We start from the raw sequence: 23,800 nt of genomic DNA on the forward strand, positions 1-23,800 counted from the left end.
TCAATGTTCAAAGTATCTCTATCACTTATACTTTTCTGCAGCTGGGAAAAGGTAAAAAAAACAAAACCTCTTGGGCTGCTTCTTTGTCATTCCTGGAAACTTTCACTTTTACAGACTGCAGCTGGGAAAAGGGAAAAAAACCTCTTGGGCTGCTTATCTGTGTTGGGGACCCTATTGGACTATAAAGAGTACATACAAAAACAAAAGGAGTGTTCCATACTTAGCTCAAATGGTAAAAAATCATCTCTAACACCTGTCTCTGAAGCTTCCAGCTTGACATACCAACATGAAAATGTTAATGAATCTCAGAAAGAAATTCTTTCTATGCTGAAATCAATCCAATAGACAATTGTTTTATTTCATGAGACTAAAAATAACGCAAATGAGATAAAAGAACAATTTTCTAATCTAAATTTACAAATCTAGACAATGACTGCAGTACAATAACTGTACTACAATAACACAGAAAACAGAAGGAAAATTAGAAGAAACGGATCTAAAGATGGAGGAGCTAAAGGAAGGAATTAACAGACATAGACAAATGAAAGATTAGAAGATGCAGTGGTAACACCGGAAATGGAAAAGATATCTTACTTTTCAATATCTCAGAACACATGTGAGGATAAGGAAGAAGAGCTGATTGAACGGATGATAAAGCTGTTAGGAGAAATGCTGAATATAGACAAACAAGAAATGAAAAGAAAAACTGAAGGAGAAAGATGGAGGCTGTTTAATGAATATAAATGGGTTCTTCCAAAAATACTTCAATCAAATTCTCTTCCTTGATTCAAATGTACTGACTTGGAGAGTTATTTGGCAAAGGAAGAAAGCTAGAGCAAGACTGAAGAAAATAGAGGTTTTGACCTATTAGATGGGATATTATACTATTAAACAGATGTTTGAATATGGTTAAGAAAATAGATAACTGTTAGAAATAAAAGTATTATTATAATTGGAAGGATAGGATTCGTAACTAGAATATAATATTTTGTTATAAGATGGGAAATACGAAAACTCTAAAAGGGTTTGAATAAGGAAAGCCTTTGGTTACCCAAATATAATTTATTATGAGAAAATTATAAGTGGTAGTATACTCATTTTTGTGCTCCTTAACCTCTCACAAAGGTTAAAGCTCTCTGACAGTTTTGGATACTATTAAATTATCCTTTGGAACTAACTGCAAAATTTGGTAGGAGGCACTCCACTATGGTTTATTTTAGATTTTTATCCTGCCTTTACTGCTTTATAAGAAACTCAAGGCTCTGAATATACATAATACACTTTCCTCTCCCACAATAAACCTGTGAAGTGGGATGGCTGAAAATGGAATACAGAATAAGAGTTGGAAAACCTTGGAGGTCTCATAGTCCCTGCTCAAGCAGGAGATCCTATACCAGTGATGGCAAACCTTTTAGAGACCGAGTGCCCAAAAACCATCCCCCATCCCGTTCCCGCTCCGGCCTGCCCTCTGGGCCACCCACCACCTCCACGGCCCGCCACAGATCACCCAGGCAGCCCAGCAGCACCATGGTGGCCACGCCTTCCGCCCGTGAACTGCAGCACCATCTGTGCGTAATGGGGCACAAGGGCGGAATCTTGTCCCCGCTGCCCAGCTACCGTGTCTTTGGCTGCGCTGCTTCTCATAGGCCGTGTCGGGGGGGCGACTCTCCTCCGCAGGGGAGGCTGCTGGTGAGGAGGGGGCCATGGAAGGCGGGGCTGGGGCGACGGTGCGTGTGCCCACAGAGAGGGCTCCGAGTGTGCCTCTGGCACGCGTGCTGTAGGTTTGCCACCACTGTCCTATACCATTCCAGACAAATGACTGTCCAATCTTTTCTGAAAAACCTCCAGTGATGGAACACCCACAACTTCCGGACATAAACTATTCCAACTTTTGTCCTGCCTTCAGATGCTTTGGAGATAGAGACCCAACAGTGATTCAAAGGCACACACACAATTGAAGGCTTCTGTAACTGGAACAAAAAGAAATTGTTTAGCCTAACTATTGCTATCTCACTTTTGTAATCAGCGTTTGCATCAGGGACAAATTTCATGCAAGCGTGGGAATCATGTACATGTATGGGATGTACTGAAGGAGGGAATAAGGGAGTGTCTTCCTTATGATGTATTAGCTCTGTTGTCTGATTTTCATTGTGGGATTCTTCCCACTAAGGTGTGGCACTTCTGGAGGCCAGCATTCCAGATTGTTTGCCACCCAGTTGCTTTATTTGATCAATTAAAGCACTGTTTCCTCAAGAAGCCTCCGTTTGAGTTGCCTGATTAGACTTTTAATGGTATCTCAAATTTAAATAAGGGCCAGGGACCTTACACAACTTTCATGACTAAAGAGGGACTAGAACTTAAGTGTTCTTGCTTTTAGTCCAGTACCTTAACCATTACACCAAACTGATTCTCCTTCCTCCGTGGCTAGTGTGTTTTTGTTGACAAAGGGCAACTTGGGCCTGCCTCAGAGATCAATGCCCCTTTTTCTCCTTTGCCATCCGTTTGAAACCACTAGGTGAGATCGTCCCTATGTGCTTGATCCCTCCAGCATTCTGACTGGAGAGCTCTGCTAATTCCACACATCTTAAAAGTCGCTAACTTAAGAAACACAAACAAAACTGTTATAAATTAACCTCTACTGCGAGAAAAAACGATTGCTTCTGTTTAAGCCTAAATGAAAACAACACAACTTTGCAAGGCATGAAAACTCCTTATTATCTCTATGCACCGCCACGGGCATCCAGCCCAGATTTCTATGTCAACCACAGTTTCTGTATTGTACAGAACTCGCCTTCGCGTTAGAATTCAGGGGTTCTCAACCTGGGCAACTTTAAGACTTGTGGACTTCAACTCCCAGAATTCCTCAGCCAGCTTTGCTGGCTGAGGAATTCTGGGAGTTGAAGTCCACAAGTCTTAAAGTTGCCCAGGTTGAGAACCCCTGCGTTAGATCAACCGAAAGCTGCTTCCTTCGTCTGAACAGATATATAAGAGCCCCACCTCACCGGAAGTCTCGACCGGAAACATCATTAGTGCGCCTCTCCTTTTCTTGTTGTCTCTGTGGTAGTAACTGTCCTATGTTCCGTTCGCGGAACAAATCTTTTCCGTGTGCGGGACGATGGAGGCTGTGGAAGGCGTTGAGGTACGAGAACGCCGAAAGCCTGAGCATGAACCGGACCGGCTCGCAGCCGAGGTGGCCGGAACGGGGAACATCGCCTGCGGCCCCCCTCTCTCCGGGACCTCCTACTGGCTGGACTTCTGGCTGATGATCTTCTTCGACCTCGTACTCTTCGTCTTCGTTTACCTGCTCCCTTAGCGGCAGCACCAAGGGGTGAGCCGAAAGGGGCGGCGGCGCAGGGAGACGAAGGAGGCTTCTTGACACGGGGGAAAACGACTGGGAAATGCCCAAGGCTAGCGGGGCCTTTATCATGCCCAGAGTGATTACGGGTCCCAAGGGCGAATTCGAAGAGAGATCAGCAGGATTCTGTTTGATTGCTTCGAGTTTCGTAATAGTGTGAAGCCGGCGGGTGAGGATTGTGATGTGCGGTTTTTTTTTCCTTTTCGGTTGTGAGGACACGTTACGCTAGCTGCACCGGGACGCAGTGAGCCCTCTGCTTCCGGGATCGCCTCCGGCCATTTCCTTTGGCCACGCAATAATGTCGTCCTAGACGGGTTTCCACGATGGGGGATGCTCTGGGTGCTTTGAGAGAAAAGCACATCTTGTTCTGTAATTAGAAGAATTGATGTTAAGGCGATGAAACCTAATAAGTCTTGAACTGTCAAAACATTGTACTGTGGGGTACGAGAAATTGTTAATTCACCAAAAAACTTTTAATAAGAAAATAATCAAATGGGAAAATATGAGAGGAACACATTGTGTAACACTCAGTGGTTCTCAACCTTTTTAATGCCGTGACCCCCAACCGGTCGTAAGTCGAGGACTAAACCGGTCGTAAGTCGAGGACTAGACCGGTCGTAAGTCGAGGACTACCCAACCGGTCGTAAGTTGAGGACTTTCCATGCCCGGGAGCGCCGCGCATCCGTGGTTCCGCCCCCTGCGCCGGCTGAGGCGTAGCTGGCAAGCGGCAGAGACGGAGCAGGCCGACCACCAGCTGGCCCAGCCCAAGGGAGGTAAGGCACCCGCCGGAAAAGAGGGGAAAATATGGCGGACAAAAAAAATGGCGGACAAAAAAAAATGGCGGACAGCCTTGCTTGGTGACCCCCATGAAATGGTCGATCGACCCCAAATGGGGTCCCGACCCACAGGTTGAGAACCACTGAGTTAGAGGAACACATTGTGTAACACTTAGTCTTAGGCGAATGACTTGGTTGCATTTCTTTAGTTAAGTCCAGATGCTGTCAGGTTTGTATATATTGGGACAATGGTAATTTTTTAGCATTTGGCCTCTACACCACCACATTGAATTTGAAATGAAACAGTCAATGAGTGAAGACAGTCAAGTTTATTTCAAGAAGTTTGACAAAAGTGTGGCATTGAGGAATTACAACTATTTTAATACACCCACACCCAGTTTTGGTGGCCCATTAAAGATGGAACAAACTATCATAATTACAAATATAAGCATCGTTTTTAATAGTTGGATGAAAATCCTTTGCAGTCAATGACTGCCTGAAGTCTGTAACCCACCGACATGACTAAATACTGAGTTTCCTTATTTGAAATGCTTTGCCAGGCCTTTATTGCAGCTGCTTTTGTCTGTTGCTTGTTTGTGGGTCTTGTCATTGTATCAATATATAGAAACTTGATTGTAATTCCCTTTTCCTCAGCTGGAGAAGGTAGTTCCCTTTCCTTTGATACAGATGCTTTCTCTTCTCAAAATGTTATCCTTCAACACCAGAACCCAGTTTCCTTTCCCTTCCTGCTAAGAAGCAATTTAATTATTAAATATCATTATGCTACTAAATAGCTAGTCCTGTTTGTGCAGTATCTGTACCTCAGGGAGTACAGTTCTTGATGCTCTGTAAGCTTTGTGTTTATTTGCATATTTCTTTACATGATTAAGTAATATCATTAGTGTCTCTGTGGGGCTTCCTTGGTGGTTTCTTGATTGTTTTTTAATAATAAAGTTGGAAGGGACCTTGGAGGTCATCTAGTCCAACCCCCTCTCAGGCAGGAAACCCTATACTATTTCGGACAAATGGCTGTCCAGTCTCTTAAAAACTTTCAGTGTTGGAGCATTCATCACTTCTGGTGGCAGGTTGTTCCACTGGTTAATTGTTCTAATTGTTCTCCTTATTTTGCCTGATTGTCTGATGTTAATCCCTGTTTATCTAAAAATTGACTGCTGAAGGGAATGGTTTTTAGTCTTTTTGTTTCCTTCTTAGGTTTTCATTGTCTTTTTTGAATAGTGTGTGAACATGATTTATCTCCTTGTGTCTATCATCCTTTTTGGAGCTCTAGCATTTTTGGGGGGGAGGGAGGAATCTGACTTGGTCTAAGATACTAATAGTTTTCCAGTTGTGAATTATTCTGCAACTGAATCCAGTTGTGATTATTCTATCCAAGTGTAAAATTAAGGAACTAAAAGCCACATCCCCACATTGACAGCAATCACACGTAATCACACTGATGATGTTGCATAATTGGGTAAGGAAACTTGTCTACAAACAAGTTTTCAGTGTACCAAAAGTTCCACCTAAAATTTAAGCAATAGCATGTGGCTCAGGTCCAGCTATATAGTTAATTAAAATAAGGTTCACTGTATTACACAAACCCAGGGCATAGGATTAAGGAGTAAGCATGTTATAGAAATTCAGCTTTATTGTAATATATGAAGCCAAAATACTGTGAATTGTGGATTAGTCCAGTGTGTGACCCCAGCATTGATAGTTCAGTTTTATTCATGTTTGATTACAAGTAAATCTTGTGAGACTCTTTGGGGAATATTGGTGTCCTCCAAATGTATAGCATTATTACTCCTGTAATAAGACTACTGTTAAGAATACTAGAGCCAGTTTGGTCTAGTGCAGTGCTGTCAAACTGCTGGCCCACGGGCCGGACACGTCGTCTGGAAGCTGTACCCACCCCATTGCCAGCAATGGCAAAACCATTCCGATATGTTGCGCAACATCACGTGATGTCGCGAGTTTGACATGTCTGGTCTAGTGATTAAGGCACCAGACTAGAAACCTGGAGACTATGGATTCTAGTCCTGCTTTAGCATGAAAGCCAGCTGGGTGATGCTGGGTCAATCACATACTCTCAATTCACATCCCAGGTTTGTTGTTGGAGGGAAATAGGAGGAGGAAGGTATGTTAGATATGTTCTGCACCTTGAGTTATTTGTAAAAATAATAAAGGTGGGATATAAATAATATAACGAAAATGTGTAGTTTGGCAGGGAAGCCTAAAATTTAGAATTGCAACCTAGGATGTCTTAGATGGCATCTAAAATTGCTGAGGCAGACTGGATGAGTGATTTATTATGAAAGTTGGATCTCCAAATATTACTGCCGTGCATTTCAGGAGGTTGTGTAGCAAGAAGTAATAGTAAACACTGTAGAATATGTGGGAGATAAATATGTTTTTTTTAATATGTTTTATTAATTTTTTAACGTAATCACCTTAATATTCAGTAAACAGTGTGTTGTTTGGGTTTACATTTAAGAAACATTCACTAACAGTCAATTTCTATAATCTATAATCCACATAACTTTACTTGATTTCCTCTTTTTCCCATAATGTTCTCTTTTACCAACCTTAAGTTAATACAATTCTTGTTGTTTTAATGAATGATGATGGAGTATAAAGGTTTTCTAATATTTTTACAGATAATAATCATATCAATATAACATTCCTTTTCTATCTAGTCATTCTGGTTGTCTCATCATAGATCCTGTTTACAGTTTTTGTTTACATTTGTTTTTCCCACAATGTTCAAAACATTCTTACTGGTTAAGATTTTCTCAAAGTTAATTATATTTAAATATTTAAGTCTATTTTTTCTCATGTAAGCCAACCCAATACTTTTACCTTTCTTAAGGAATAAATAAGACTAAAAAAAGAAAAAAGAATAAGAATAAAAAACATAAAAAGATAGTATGCTACTTAAAATCCCTATTTCCTATAAGCTAGTACATATTTATTTCCAATTTTTTGTTCTTTTTTACTATAATTAAAAATATATTTAATTTTTAAATATTCCAATAAATCTAGTCTTCTAGTCTTTTAACTCTTATTCAAAACATTTTTAATCCATTGTAATTTTCTTAAAAGTCAATCACCTTTAGATATCTAAAACATTTCCTTTATATAAGCCATTCCAACTCTTTTATATTACTCATATCAAGAAATAAAATAAAAAAGAAGAAAAAGAAAGCACTATGTTATTCGAGGGGTTCTTCCCTCTTAAAGTCAAATTCACATCCAAAATTTTTCTATTTCTTTAACCATATTCGAACAGGTGTTTCTTTTTTAAATATTCTCTCTGATAGGCCCCATCGTCTATTTTCTTAATTTTCACTTTAGCCTTTTTCTTTTGCCCAGTATCTTTCTTAATCAATATGTTCTGCTGAGTCAAAGAATCTTTCCATATTCTTGTAGATTTAATGTAGATATAAAAGGTAAGTCAAGTACAATATCTTTGTGAGAGGCATTTGCCCATTCATTTGAAAATCTTTTTATTTCTTTTTCTCTCTGCTTCTCTTATCATTTTTTGTCTCTCCAATTCTAGTGTTTTTCCTGGCATCTCTGCAGTCCATTTTGTCCAATCTTTTTTCTTATCCTTAAATTTATTTTGTGGTGTTAAAGTATAAGTTGTCTTTTCCAAATCCAGTATTTCTTGTAAATTTTTTTCCACTTGGGTTGAATCATACTTCTTTGTTTTGTTAGGTTCCATCTTTAAGTCTCTATCCTTAAATTTGTATTCAGTTGTCTCTTTTATCTGTTTCTTCTCTGTTGTTGTTGTCTAATTCTAAGGAAGTGATATGTTTAAAACTTTTGAACAACTGAATTTATGAAATACCAAGTTTTCAGAATAGGGTTTTTGTGTGTGTGTGTTTGAAAAATTCAGTTTTAAATTATTCAGAAGCATGAATATGAAACTTCTTATCTATACTGGATTAATGGGTAGTTTTTTTAATCCAGAATTATGGCTTGTAATTCCTTTGAAGTAAGATTTTTAACTGCACTAATCAAGTAAATTGTCTTATTTTATTTACTAAAAAAATATAATTCCATTTTGGGGTTAGTGATTGAGACTGTTGGACTAATTCAGAAAACGAGATGATAGAACTCTTTGCAGTTAAAAAAAATTGAATGCCATTTATATCTTAATGGATATGATTGTTTTTTACCTGTTGCAATCAAGACAGGCTAAGCAAAAATGTAAATCACTTTATGCAACAAAGGAAAAAATATTGGCTGTCTGGTTATGTCTTATTATGGCTCCATAACATTATACAGGTGATCCCCAAGTTACGAGCGTTCACTTAACATTTGTTCAAAGTTATGTGATAAGTGCCCCCTAATGCTTACGAGCAAGTCCCGAAGTTATGAATCTTGCAGCAACACGGCAGTCATTCGCCCTTACGAGCGACTGCAGTGGCTCTGCAACATTCACCCTGGTTATTCCCTCCCTCCCCACCCCCGTGCTGGGTCTCCCTAGGCACGAGGCCTTCAATACTCACCTTACGAAGATTGAGATCCTTTGCTTTCTTGGCTGCTCCAGGCCTTCGGTGTGTACGCAGAGAATGGAGACCTAAAATAACGCAAGATCACGCAGATCAGTGGGGCGAGATCTCACACTACTGATCTCGCGTGATCTCATGGTACTTTAGGCCTTGGTTCTCTGCAACAGAGAACGGAACCAAAGCTGGAGGATGCTTCCAGGTGCCTCCGGAGGCTGGATCGGGGCTCCGGAGGCCTTTTCCAGGCCACTGATACCCAGATATGAGGCCAGGGAACGCTTCTGCGTGCTTCCCATGGCCCGATCCAGGCTCCAGAGGCGTTTTCCAGGCCCGATTGGGCCATGGGGGGGGGGGCGCAGAAGCGTTTGCCGGCCTCAAATCCAGGTGGCAGTGGCCTGGAAAAGGCCTTCGGAGCCCAGATCAGGCCACGGGGAGGGACACAGAAGCATTCCCTGCCTCAAATCCAGGCGGCAGCAGGAACCACGGAAGAGAGGAGACAGATCTTTTACAAGTGAGTCCGTGTCAGGAAGGAAGGAGGAAGCATGTGGTATCTTAGTGGGTTGGGGAGTCCTTGGGGGCCTGTTCCATCACTAGGCCCTCCATGGCCTTCCCCACCCTGAGATACCTCATGTTCGCTTAATGAGCCGTATGCATTTTAATAAGCAAGGGAATGATCTCGTTCGAGGTATGAGATTTACTCTACAAGTTTTTGAGTTATGAGTGGAATGGGCAGGCTCCATTGCACTCATAACTTGAGGACTACCTGTACAATGCTTGAAAAATCTAATACAAAATGATGAATTAATTTATAATTTATAATATGGTTCAACCAGAAGTATCAGTGGCTAATAAAATAGCTTTAAAAGTGGATCAACATTCGGGAAATACAGAGTTTTGGTGACTAACAACTGGAACAAATATATGACTAGAAGCAAAAAAAATCATCTATGAATAATCAGTTGGCAAGGAACAACAGAATAAGTTATGTACTATTTTGAGGTTTATCGGGCAACTGATGATGCTGTACTAGAAGTCTGATGTGACAGGATTATATTGGGTACAGTTTTTTCCACTGATGGATCTAATTTTTGTTTTCTTTATCCAACAGACAACCAGACTGCCTTCAAGAAAAACCAGCCAATATTACTCCTTTAGCTGTTTTTGCTTCAGAACCAAAAATAAAAGATTGGAAAACTGTTACTTCAGAATTTTCAATAACAACTACTCTTTCTGTATTTGAACTGTTGAGATATTTTTGCTGGTGAACTTGCTCTGTGAACTGTCATGTTTCACATTATTCTTCAATAAGTGCAGATTGTGTCTTACGTTAAATATAACACTGACATTGAAGTGACTTTCAATTAAGTTTGAAGTTGTTTATTTTCAGCAATCAACTCTGGACTGGAGACAGATCTCTCTGTAACAATAATTTATGATGAACTCCTAGCATAAAATGAGAAAATGTAAACGATCAATTCTGAGCACTGTTTTAGCTGCTTTTATGTAAAGAAGTTGCATATATTCTTCTCATATGCTCTGTTTGAAGTTTTAAAGTACTTTGTGCCTTCAGCTTTGTGCCTTCAGCAACGTGTGCTTGGACTACTATGTCGATGGTGTTTTTATGGTCATTTTTATGGTATGTAAACAGACCAACCACCTGAACAAATTTTGCTGTGTCTAATATGGTCCTGATCCCCATTATGCTTTGGATCTGCCCTTTTGGAGTTTCATGTTCTAAAAGTAGATTGAAAAGTAAGTCTGTAGACATTCCTGTTAATTTTCATAATTGAAATAATGTTTTTCTTTCAATCAGTTTTGTGCTCCACTCTCAATATATGAACTGAACATTTATTTACATTTATATCCTAGAGAAAATGGATTCTCCCCATTTTTGTCAGGCTGGGACCAAGGGCTTTATGCATTGAATTAATTACATTCTACTTGGGTTGTAAAAATTTGTTGTGTTGAGCACAAGACCTGAAGCATTGGTAGAGGTAGGGTGAAGTTAATTTGATATTGAGATCGAACTTGGGCTTATTTTCATTCAGAAACTTTGGAGGGGGATTCTTGAACTAAAAATGTCAGAAATTTGAGGGCGAGGGTTATATTTAAAGAATTGCTGTTCAACCTATGTAAGTAGATGTGTCACTTCCTCCACAAGAATTTACTGTATAGCCAAGCAGTAAAGTCTGAAGTGATTGAATCAAATATATTAATAAATATCATAACTTGCATTCTTTGTCCTAAGTTAATATTCTAAATTTGTTCTTCCCTCAACTAATAATGAAATAAACAAACCTTCAATTATGTAAATGTGAATTCTGGTCTGCATTTACAAAATACAATGATGATAGCAATACAGTCCGTTTCTTCTCTGACAAACTGAATATTTAGAATTTTCTTCTCAAATTCTAAACAAGCAAATAATAGGAGTGTGCCCCAAAATACTAGGTTCTCTCTTAATTTTCTGAGTTGAGAAAGTCAACCTACTGTAATGCAATAGAGTTATAAGTACTACGAATAGAACTGAATTCACCGTCACTTGTTTTACTGTAGGGTCTAATATAATTCATCAGAATGGATAAGAGTCTTAAAGAAATGGGTGATTGATAACCATACTCTGAGTAAGAAGACCATCACGATGAATTCAAGTAAAACAATCCATACCTCATGATTTACTTACATATACATATTTATTAAATATGTCTAGTAAGTTATTTAGAATCTTTTATGGTGTCAGTATGTCCACTCCTACCCATTTAAAAATGTGGAGTCTTGGCAAACTTAGCATAGTGAAATGAAAACTGGCTTATTTAAATGAGTAAGGATTTAACAAATATTCATTTGTAGAATTGAACATTTCATCTGCTTTTACAGATCAGCTGTAGTTCAGAGTGATACTATGATATGGAGCTGAATGCAAGTGTTACATTTTTTACCAGATGTTTGTCACTGTATTATTTGCTAGCAGATATTTACACTCAAACTGAGAACTGGATTCTTAAAACTAACAAATAATGATTTGCTCCTGTTTCACAGAAAAAATATACTTCTGTAAACTAAGCAGAGAGAGATATTGGATATCTTATTTTTGTTTTATCAGCAGGTACATGCAGGACAATTTTTAAAAGTTTTAAAAAGATATTCCTCTATTACACATGTTAAATGTATTTAACATTACAAAAGCCATATAGTCTAAAGGGAACAATTATAAAATAAAGTAAAAAAATCAAATATTGTAAGCAAATATTAAGACTGTACAGCCAGCTATAAAAAGTTGACAAAATTCCCATTATTTAATAGCAATAAATTTGTGCGAAAATGTCTATTAAGACTTTTATATTTCTTTAAAGCACATGTACTCACAAATCCAACATTTCTCATTTATACAGGAAATGAACATTTGCTTTACATTTTTAAAATACAGTAATATTCTTAACAGGTAATTCACATTAGTGTTTACATAAATATTACAAATTCAAATTAACTCAGTAACAGCTTTCAATTGTACACTTTGATTCCAGTACTTATAGTTCCATTTTTACCTATAAAGGTGTTACATTATTACATATTACCTGCATATCAGGAATGAAATGAGACTTTTTTAATTTAAAAAAACTTAAAATATCAAAAATTAATTTTAGTTACTTTGAGTTGAAGTTACTTCTCTCGGTTTTATTTGTAATCATGAATATGTTAACTATACATGCTTTAAACAAACCAGTAACTTCTGAAAAAGCACTCAAGCATGATAGATATCAACAAGATTAAAAGCTAAGTCAGCTCCATGAAAAGAAACCAACAATGTGGAGTTACATTCATAGTTAAGATGGAGAGTCAGTCTGGTGTGGTGGTTAAAGCACCAGAATAGAAAACAGGGAACTCTTTGAGTTCCAGTTTCATCTTAGGTACAAAGCCAGCTGGGCGGGTTGGACCAGCTTACTCGCTTTTACTCCTAGGAAGGTAATGGCAAACTACTTTCAAATATGTCAAGACAGCAAAGGACTTGTCCAGGCACTTGTCAGGAGTCAAGACTAACTTGAAGATATGGAGAAGAAAATAGGTAAGATACTGTCAGTGAAAAAAGATATTCAATCTTTGTTTGTGCCTTCAACTCAGTCTTGACTGCAATTTTTGGGGAACAGCTTCTGAAATATTTTGCTAGTGCGTTCTTTCTAGGGCTGAGAGAGTAATTGCCTCAGTCACTCAGTTGGTTTTGTATCTAAGACAGGACAAAAACTCCGGTCTTCTGCCTCTAATCTTACATCTTAGTCACTAGACCTACTGGTAGTCTTCAACTTATGACCATAAGTGGGGCTGGAAAATTTGTTAAGCAGGGCAGATGTTAAGTGAGGCATGTGGCCTGATCCAGTTTTATGAGCTTTTTGCTGCTTAGCAAATCACTGCGGTTGCTAAGGGAAATATGTGACTCTGACTTGTAACTTTCCCATCCTTCCCATTGACTTTATCAGAAGCTGGCTGGAAAGGTCACAAATGGTGATTGTAAGACACTTCAACTGTTGCGTGAACCAGGGGTCAAACACTCACATCACTATCATATGACAGAGATTTATGTGATGGTTGTTAAGTGCAAGGAATGGTCATAAGCCACTTTTTTCAGTGCTGTTGTGACTTCAAAGGCGCATTGAACGAATGGTCGTAGGTCAAGGACTGCCCATATCTTTCAGACATTATTTGTTCTCTGAAAGTTTAGAGAGCAGGAAGACTCCTTCATTAACATAAATGTGGAACTTTAATGTAACCATATTCCTTATTGTAGGGAAGCATGCAAGCATCTCTATTTTTACACTACTAATAATGTTCTGGGTAGGCTCAACCACCAATTTTAATAGCATTTTCTCCATTTGGACAAAATCACAAATTTGTATTTAATCTAATAGTGCAAACTTACAATGGTGTTCCAAAACACATAGCAGCTATCATGCTGAAAACTAAAACACATTTACATTTTTTCAGGATCATCTTTGTAGCTATTATTTTAATAAAAAATGCTTATACAAAGAATTTTAAAAGGTACTGTGTCATACATTTTTACCTAAAAACTGCAAGTGTATTCCATTTCAATCTTCAAAAAGGAATTATTTTCAGGCTGAACTGATCAGAATCAGTTTGTGCCTTTGCTGGTAGTATTAAATAAGACTTTAAGAAAACCAGAGTACTTTCTATACATGCAATGATTTAAATATTCTCCACAGCAGCTTTAATATAAAAATATATTTATACAATTTATCACATTTTTTGCAGCCCAACAATATACTTAAATATTTTTTATTACAAACAACTGCTATGCATAATTTTTGTATTTAAAATACTGCACGATGCAAGAAACTATTGCTATTTAAAACTCTAGCTACCATAAAATAAACTGTATATTAAAATAAAATTTAAGACTTCATTAAGGCATTATTTCAAATATTTAAAAGATAATAATGCGATCCTGGATAACTGATTCAAGAAAATAGATAAATGGTTAATATTTGTCTACTACAAAATGTACGTTTTTAATGATTATGCCATTCTGTGCATATTTCTAATATCAGCATATGCTTCCAGCATTTAATACATTTTTGATTAGTCTAACAAGGGGTTTTAAAATAATTCTGTCATAAAAATTTTTATGTTGCCTGTTTCATTTGGCAAAACAGTAGTGTTGACTATTAAATTTCTAATTAAGAGTACCTGATTATAAGGGGAAATGAATATCCATTTAATGCACTTTTTCACTTTCTTGCAAACGTTCTAAATATCTCACAAACAGAATTTCTAAGTGTTTCAGAAATGCTTTCCTTGATACTCTCTGGCTGCTTAGGTCTTTAACAAGAACCATGCTCCTCAGGAAGCCAATTTAATACACTTGTAACTGTGTAGAAAATGCAGTATTTCACACTGTGAAAGTTTTGTCCTAGAGCTAATCAGTTCACAGGGAAGTCATAACTACAAAATGACATCAGACACAAAAGCCTGAAAAATTGCTACAACATGCAGCCCATCTATATCAACCCATAAAGCTCTCTATATATCTTTCACTTGAAAGGGAGCTTTTCAAAACTGAAGTGTTTGGCACACTTCTGATACATACACACACACACACACACTTTCTTTGTGTGTATATATATACTGTATATATGTGTGTGTGTACATACATACACTAAGTATAGTAGATACAGCATGTGTGTGGGTAAATATATACTGTACATACATACTAAAATAATCCATATTGTCATACTGAGGTAGTACAGTGTATGTAGACTATATTCAACTTTTACATAGCAAGCTTGAAAGTGCCTTTACATGAAAATGAAGTGCATGTAAACAATTCATATCACTAAAAATTTCCTTTTGTGACAAACTTTACACAAAGAACACAATTTTCATAAGACAAAAACTCTCAAGGCCATTATAAACATTGTACTACCTTGTTATTGCATTGTATCCTTTGGTGCGTAAGAATAATCCTTATATTTAAATCTTGTTTCTTTAATCTAAAGCAGTACAAATTACTGTCTATACTTGTGAAGGTCAACTTATCTGTGAAAGGGCTTATCTGAGAATATGTATCATACTCCCCATTTCAAATTCTGTGAAAGATTTTTTTCATGAGAATTCAACATTCAAAATAAATTTAAACAATTGTGCTTTAAAATGTTCTATTGTCTAAATAATATGGAAATTTCAAATGGATACATGATTTAGGTTTTATAACCTACAAAGTGCTATAATTAGTAAGAAATTTAACCAACTATGAAATCAGATCCAAAACCTATTTTCAAATATATATATATATATATATATATATATATATATATATATATATATATATATATGGGCTTTTGAACTGTTCTAAATCAGGGGTGTCAAACTGCTGGCCTGTGGGCCGGTTACATCATGCGGAGGCCATGCCCACTCCAGGTCTGGCAATGTGAAAAAAGTCACGATACGTCGTGATACATCACATGATGCGGCAAGTTTGACACCCGTGTTCTAAATCAAGTCATTTTTAAAAGAAATGGTATTTTAAGAAAACTGTATCTATCATACGAAAGCAAGTTTAAATATTTTAGAAGTTACTCATTTAAAAGAATAGCCACTTTGATTGAACTTATGCAAAATTGGCATTTCCACAAGCATAAAACCATCTTTGATATTTCTTTATCACGCATGCACATGCAAGGGACAATTCATTAATGTATACTTTCCAAATGAAATGTAGCTAAAGTATGTAAACTTAAACATCACATTGGGTTGGAGTTCCAAGGATTTATATTCATTTCCAAATTATTCATATTACACTACACATTTCCAATATTAGATTTATGCTTCTGCTGAGATGTGGCATGATTTGATTCAGAAGTGTGGTGGTACGTAGTGTCCAACTGCATTCCAGTAGGTAACAAAGACCTTTCTTTGTTTGACCCACTAGTATCTGCAAAATACAGTTTTGGTCTCTGGTGGTATTTAATCCTATAAGTATCAGTCATACAGTTATCAACTGAAAAATAAGTAGTAAGCGATATAACATCATTTGCATTTGCATCCAGGCAACTAGAATTTGGTTCTGTAAAACAAGTCCGTTTGTTTAAAGGGTTATTGGATGCAGTGCATAAATCCTTTCCTAATAAGCTCGGTGAAAAACTCATCTTAGAGGACTCATTGTAATGAAGTGCTTTCAATCTTTCTTTATTTGCAAATGAACTTGTTTCTGGTATACTTTTTGAAGTAGCAATAACAACATGCTTTTCAATTTTTGGATGATCTGTATAGTTCAACTCCACAGTGGATTCTTGTTCTATATCGTGCAAATGGGCCAGAGTGTATTTCTTTGGTGGTAAAGGTGGTGGAAGATTTTGGTAAACTGTTTCTGTTGCACCATCATGCTTATTACTGTACATGCTGGTTTTATGTCCAGTAGAAGGAGCAGATTCAGTACAGCAAGGCTTGGGTTTATTCTGTTGTAAGAAAAATGCAAGGGTAGGAGTGGAATTAACAGTCTTGGTATGAGATACCGGGCAAGGGACTTGCAAATGGGTAGATGAAGATTCACAGTTGTTTTGAACTTTTTCAGACATGATTCCATTCTCACCAATATAAGAAAAAACTGAACTATCAGCACTATAGATATTTGTCTCAATAGGTACATTTTTACCAGACCATGGTAAAGAGCTTTGCTCACTGATTGTACTGGTTTTTATTTCTTGTTCAATGTGATCTTTTACAGCTGTCTGCACTGTTAATGTAGGTAAAGACTTCTTATTGCAATCTGGTACGTCAGTCCTAGAAAGCAAAGTATTTAAGGATGTAAGTATTAATATAACTATCGCAAAACAGTAAATATAATCCAATTCTATTTGAAATCATTAAAATAAAATAATCTTTGTTATTTCACGGTGGGATGGGAGAAGCCTATAAGTTTTTAAGAATCTAGTAGAAACTAGAATTTTGTGAACAAGTATACAGGTATGAGCAGGCTTTATATTCATGACTGAAATCAGTAAAGACAGCAAATGCTCTTGAGAAAGAAAAGAATCAGCCAGAAAATACGATGGACAGTAAACTGGTATAGGGAAGTTATGGAAGAAACAGTCAGATTGTCTGTCTCCATTAGCTAGGCATTAATGTCTGGTTGCCAGATGAAGCCAGTGCTTCAGGCTCAGTGAAAATATAACATTTATAAAAAATACAAAAATTCCAATGATAACTGGTATAAAGACAGAAAGTCATCAAAAGATGTAAGTGCTTCTGCATTTTATTGCATAGTGTCAAATATATGTCTATATGCCATTTGCCATGAACAATGCATACTGTTTGATACAATAAACCAATGTTTTTCAAATTATTCCATAGAACTCTAGTTTTGTGAGAGCCTAAGAGCAAAACAAACAGGGAAAAAAAAGTTTGCCGAAACAGTAAATTTTCTATCACAAGAGCTTTAATTTTTGATCAGTAGTTCCAGGTTTACTTTTTTAGCTAACAGTTTCCATGGCCTGAAAATTTTAAAACCCCCTACAAAATACTGATTTTAAATCCCCTGAATTAACTGAAAATTTTTACACAGCCAGAGGTATCTAGAAAAGATGTTTTAGGATACAATACCTGATTCCTATTCCTAAAATAATAGATTCTTTGCTGGTCTATTTCATGCCTCATATTTATGTATATGTCTAGCCATCAGATATAATCTGCATTGTCCAATGGCCAAGTTCTAATCTGCTTAAATAACAAGGTTTGAGAGTGATCTCACTCTTACAAATTAACTGTGGGACAATATAAGAGCACTGATTGGCAGATTTCCATGTGTTCATATTCCATCCATCCAAGATCACCAGCCAGCACGACAGAAAATATCAATTCTATTTACTGTGAGGTGGGATAGACTTGGGTAATCTCAGGCAAGAGTCAGAGGATTTTCTTTTTTGTAGTTGCCTAAGTGAAAAGTTGTTGCTGGTACGTTTTCAGTTCCAGCAACCTGTCACTTGTGTTATTTCGGAAAGTGTGAAGGCTGATAATGGAAGAACAGTTCTGCGAAAGCTATAGTCAAGTAGTCTGAAACCAGACTAGTTTGGTTTCAAAAAAATAAAAGATAGGTAGAAACTATCTGTTATGCCAAAAATAGAGTAGCATTATACTGCATAGGCAAGAGAAAAGGTCCAAGAACATGAACACAGCTTTTATTATAAGCGGAACCTGCATTTGATAAATAGCTGTTGATGGAATTCTTTCACAATGGCTTCATTAATTTACCAATGCTCAAATCAAACTCAGTCCCAGAGGAGTAGAAACCAGCCATTTAAAAAAAGGAATTATAAGCCAGTTATATTAACAGTTGTTTCAGAGAAAGTGGTAGGAGGAATCAAATTAAAAGGAACTAAGAACAAAGAGAAAGATTTGCTGAAGAAAAATTGGCACGAATTTTGCAGATAAATCTTGCCTCACCCACTTTTAGAGTTTTTGATACACCAATAATCAGAAAGCCCTAAGAAAGCCTTTTTAAAAGTTTCTAATTAAAGGCTTTTGAGTAAATGTACTGGCCATGGGCTGTGAATACCTGTGCTTTTGTCAACAGCTAACTGGCTAAAATACAGAAAGCAAAGTAAAAGTGAATAGGCAGTTTCTCAATGGACGGAAGCAAGAAAGGAATTCAAATTTAGGAAGTATGAAGTGATGCATCCTTAGGCAAAAACCTCTAATTTCACTAACAACTTGATGCATCTGACTAGTCCAGGGGTTTCAAACTTGACCCTTTTATGACTTGTGGGAGTTGAAGTCCACAAGTCATAAAAGAGCCAAGTTTAAAGATCCCTGAACTAGACTCTAACTAACCAAGAAAAAAATCTTGAAGTTAAAGTGGATAATACAATGGAGGTGTCAACTTCATGGGTGGCAGCTATGAATAACATAAAATTGATGCTATAGATCATTAAGACACTAAAAGTAAAAATGCCAACATTATAATTCCCCTGTACAAACCTATGCACTTCTATATTTGAAGTTCTATGTATAGTATACTATTTGAAAAAGGATATAATAGAGCAGAAAAAGGTACAGAAATGAAATACCAAAATAATCAGGAACTCAGTTATTTTTCCTATGATGTAAGCTACTATTAGCTTGGAAAAAGATAATGGATAAGGGACATGATCAAGGTTTTTTAAATCATACATGACATGGACAAAATGAACAGAATTTTTTTTCCCCTCTCTGAAAATACTATGTCAAAGTAACTGGAAGAAGATTTAATATATACAAAATAAAACAATTCTTCCTCTAAAATAGTGGCCTCCTGTTGTGATTCCTCCCTAGCCAGTGGACCCGGCAGCTGAGTCTGAGGAATCAGAGGAGGAGGAGGGGCTTGGAGTGACATCAGAGTCAGAGGAAGGCTCTGAGGCACTCCAAGACTTACAGTCCGATGAGGAGCCTGGCCCCTCTACTCATGCTCAGGCTGAGACACAGCTGTGCTGGGAGTCTGAGTTGGACAGTGATGAAGCACAGCTGGGAGATATCCAGGATGCATGAAAACACCAGCAAGAAAAGCTGCATAATAAAAGGGAAGGTATGGGAGGTGCTGGTTGCCAAAGGCAACCATTCCTATTGAGGAATCGAGTTTCTGTGAACTGTTTGTTTGCCTTGGACATTGACTCAGGTCTGTGAATAATAAAAGGGGATTGTTTTTTTCCTGCGGTTCCAGCCTGCTTGTTGGAAGAAGGGTTTCTCCTTGTGAGCTTAAAAAGGACTTATGTAGGCTGGGACAGAACACCACCAACCTTTCTGGCTCTGTGGACTGGCGGTGTCAGCAGTGAGGTGGGAGAGGGGATGGTTCTGCATGAGTGGCAGATGAATGCACTTTTGTTCACAGCTTCATTTGTGGAAGCAGTGGGCACGTGTGCCAGCTGAGCAAATGGAGCTTCATGTGCAAGTGCCCATGCCCACTCAAGTGGAGCTGCGCATGCGCGCTTGCCCACTGCTTATGCAGCCCGGTTCCAAATGGATCACGGCCAGGGGATTGGGAACTCCTCCTCTAAAACATAATTAATTTGTGGTATTCATTTCCACAGGACATGATGATGGCCACTGATTTTGATAGTTCCTAAAAGGGTAAATTCATGGAAATTTATCAAAGAGTCTTAAAGAGTAAATGTTATCTCTAAGATGGGGGTAGTATGTCCCCAAATACTAAATGCAAAAGAACAAAAGCAGTAAAGGGATATGTCTCCACTTTGTTTGTGAGCATGGACACAGTTTGGTCATTATGAAAAACAAAATGCTGGATTAATATAAATCTGTTCCAAAGGAAATGTTCTTACACAGATATAAATGCCATCCTAATAAAGTGCTTTAGTATAACCCTCTTTTGTCTGAACAAATAAAAATAATAGTTTATATTTATGGAGGAAAGCAATACAATGCAATAAATCTTAAAACACTTATGAACATAGGCTGCCCCCTATCTGTGATACTGAATGGCCTGGATAGTAACGGAAGAAGGCAGCATGTGAGCATTAGTTAACCTACATGACTATAAAAACTTACTTTTCCACACTGATTTTTTTCATGGTTGAAGAAAAGATGATATAGATAACACATTCCTTTTTTGATAATGGATTTAATATCTCTAAAATGGTAAGTTATAGTACATCATCTTTTTCTTTTTTTCAAATATTCACATGTGCAACATTGAGTTTCTGTGGTATTGAAAAAATTGAAGACTCCACATTACACAAGTAGTCCTCGAACTACGACAGTAATGGAGCCTGCTCAGGTTGGTTGCTAAGCACCCAAATGGGGTATTGTGATGGGAGAGCAACACTCAGAACTTTGGAACTAGGTCATAAGTATCTTTTGCGGGGGGTCCATAGCAATTTTGACTGGTCATAAGTTGAGGACTGCCTTTATCTATTTATAGAAGTCATTGAAACTTAAGCATCCTCAATGTGAAAACTTGCTACCAATCTAAATTGAAAGCAAGGCATTTGCCATTAGTCACAGTATAATGCAATTACAAGAGAATGTACATGCTGTTTAGAATTATAGAGAGTAACTTCAGAACTTCGATGAATGTCTGGAGACCTACAGAGCCATACACAGTTACATATCCCTGCTACACATTACAAGGTGCATAGTTAAAAATTACCTTTGTATCTGCAGATGAGAAGTTGATGATAAGTTAGGTGGCTTGTAGTTAATATGCGTATTAACTTCACCTTTCTTCAGTGCTGAAAAACAGTGTTTGTTATTTACTTTCAACATATTTCTTTATAGTTAAGATTTACTCAAGGTAGACTAGTACAGACAAAACCTTCAAGCATAACACTCATAATTTTAAAATTCAAGGAAAAAGTATCAACATTTGTTCACATATGTTTTCTAAAATTATCGTTTGAAATTCCATAATTAATAGTGAATAGCAAGCAAGATATTCAAAAGATCCTTTCAGACCCTAAAGAAATCAACCTAACATAAATTCCTTCAAACCCAGTGTTTTCAACAGGAAAAATATGTATGCATTTGATGCAGATATAGGCCAACAATAATATTTAGCTAACTGAACATTTTCAGTTCCATGTTTTAGGGAACTTTTCAGAATAAACAGGTTTATTTGTCACTGGTCACTGGTTTTTGTGCTGCTGAATTACAGCTGGAGTGGAGAATCCCCACAAAAGATCCTGCCAAACTACAATATTAGCATTCCTTATTATTCACCCATGTTGGCTGGAACTGCTGAAAGTTTTAAGTCGGCAACATCTGCAATGCTATGGGTTCAACATTCTTAGATTATTACTATAAACACAGCTAGATTTGAAGGAAGTAAGGAAATTGAAATACTAAAGAAAGAATGAAAAGCTGGAGTTCTCAATTTCAAATGTGTACTGCAAATTTAAAAATAAAGAAAAGACAAGTTACAGGTAGTCCTCAACTTACAACAGTTCATTTTGTGATTGTTCGAAGTTACAACAGCAATGAAAAAAGTGACTTATGACCGTTTTTCATACTTATGACCATTGTAGCATCCCCGTGGTCATGTGATTTACATTCAGATGCTTGACAACTGACTCACATTTATGATGGTTGTAGTGTCCTGGAGTCATGTTATCCCCTTTTGTGACCTTCTGACAAGCAAAGTTAATGGGGAAACCAGATTCACTTAACAAGCATGTTTCTAATTGAACAATTACAATGGTTCACTTAATAAATGTGGCAAGAAAACTCATAAAACGGGACAACACTCAGTTAAATTTCTCACTTAACAACATAAATTTTGGGTTCAATTGTGGTCGTAAATTGAAGACTACCTGTTTTAAATTTCTATTTTGGCTCAATCTTTACCAATAAGAATTACTAGACTACTGAAATAGAGACAATATTGCCCTAAACTCCAAGGAAAAGAAAAAGGAACTATAGGAGAATAAGACTGACATCAATACTAGAAAGATTCTATAGCACAGTGGTGGCGAACCTCTCTGTGGGCACGCGTGCCGTCGCCGCAGTCCTAGGCCTTCAGCTGAGTTTTATAAAACCTTTTCGCTTTAGGCCTCCGCCGCCGTGTACAAAAAAAAGGTTCAATCAATCAATTTCAACTTCTCGCGGGAAAAAAAAAGATCTTGCAAAGTTGGAATTGATTGATCTTTTTAGTCCCACCCACTCTGCCGTTACCACCACAGCCATGCCCACCCAATGGGCCACACCCATCCAATGGGCCACACCCACCCGGCACCCGACGATGCATAAGTGGGTTTTGGGTTGCAGTTTGGGCACTCGGTCTCTAAAAGGTTCGTCATCACTGCTATAGCAGATTGATAGAAAAAAATGAATAAGCCCTTTTGGAACAATGTGGTCATTACTAAAAGAACAATCTTACCCAACTAACCTTTTAAATTTGATAAATTCCTCAGTAGATTGTAGGAATTTTATAAATTTAAGTAACACATATGATTAAATCTCCCATGACATTATCATTTAGTAAGCAAGTTAAGTGTGGATTTGATTGCATAATCATTAAATAGATACTTAGCTGATTTGAAAAATGTGCCAAGAGCTCATCAGTGACTTTTCATTTAACTGGACTGAAGTTATCAAAGGGGAAACCATGCAAATCAATCCTGAACCCTCTACTCTTCAACAATTTTATTAATCACTTAGACGAAGAGGAGGGCAAAGTACGTATGAAATTTAAGATAGATGGAATTTAAAAAGATAGGAATAATTTTTTAAATATTTTGATAGTTTAGGGAAACCAACTAAAAATAATAGAATGAATTCAAAGTTGTGTCCATTGAATACAAAATATTCTCAGATGCTCAGATAAATGCTCAGATAAAGGGTAGGGGATATTTATATACCTGGTGTGATAACAGTACTTATGAAAAAGATATTGAACAGTGAACTGTAGAGAAATTAGCAGTAGAATGTGATTGCAAAAAAAAAAAAGGTTGTATCAAAAGTGTGTTGAATTCAGTATGCATTTTAAGAAGGTTTCAGGAAAACTGGAATGGTTCAAAGAACTACAAGGATGTTAAGAAAACTGGAAATAAAACAAGTGAAAGAGATATAAAGATATTGGGAATGTTAAATCTTTAGAAGAGGGACTTTAATAGTCTCTAAAACAGCTTTATTATATGCTCAAATGAAGACTGACACTTATC

The 23,800-nt window shown here is 37.1% G+C and overlaps 1 protein-coding gene across 1 annotated transcript in view; it reads right to left on the minus strand.

The window, feature by feature from the left end:
• Positions 1–12,146: 12,146 nt before the first annotated feature.
• The window catches only part of USP53 (ubiquitin specific peptidase 53), a 28,178-nt gene continuing 16,524 nt past the window's right edge, over positions 12,147–23,800 (minus strand). Inside the window, 3 exon segments of the mRNA XM_015818579.2 lie at positions 12,147–12,190; positions 15,955–16,937; positions 21,292–21,373. Of these exon segments, the coding sequence (XP_015674065.2) occupies positions 12,147–12,190; positions 15,955–16,937; positions 21,292–21,373 (1,109 nt within the window).

Source organism: Protobothrops mucrosquamatus, unplaced genomic scaffold, assembly GCF_001527695.2.
Source record: "Protobothrops mucrosquamatus isolate PMUCROS unplaced genomic scaffold, P.Mucros_1.0 scaffold766, whole genome shotgun sequence".
In the NCBI taxonomy this organism is placed as follows: domain Eukaryota; kingdom Metazoa; phylum Chordata; class Lepidosauria; order Squamata; family Viperidae; genus Protobothrops; species Protobothrops mucrosquamatus.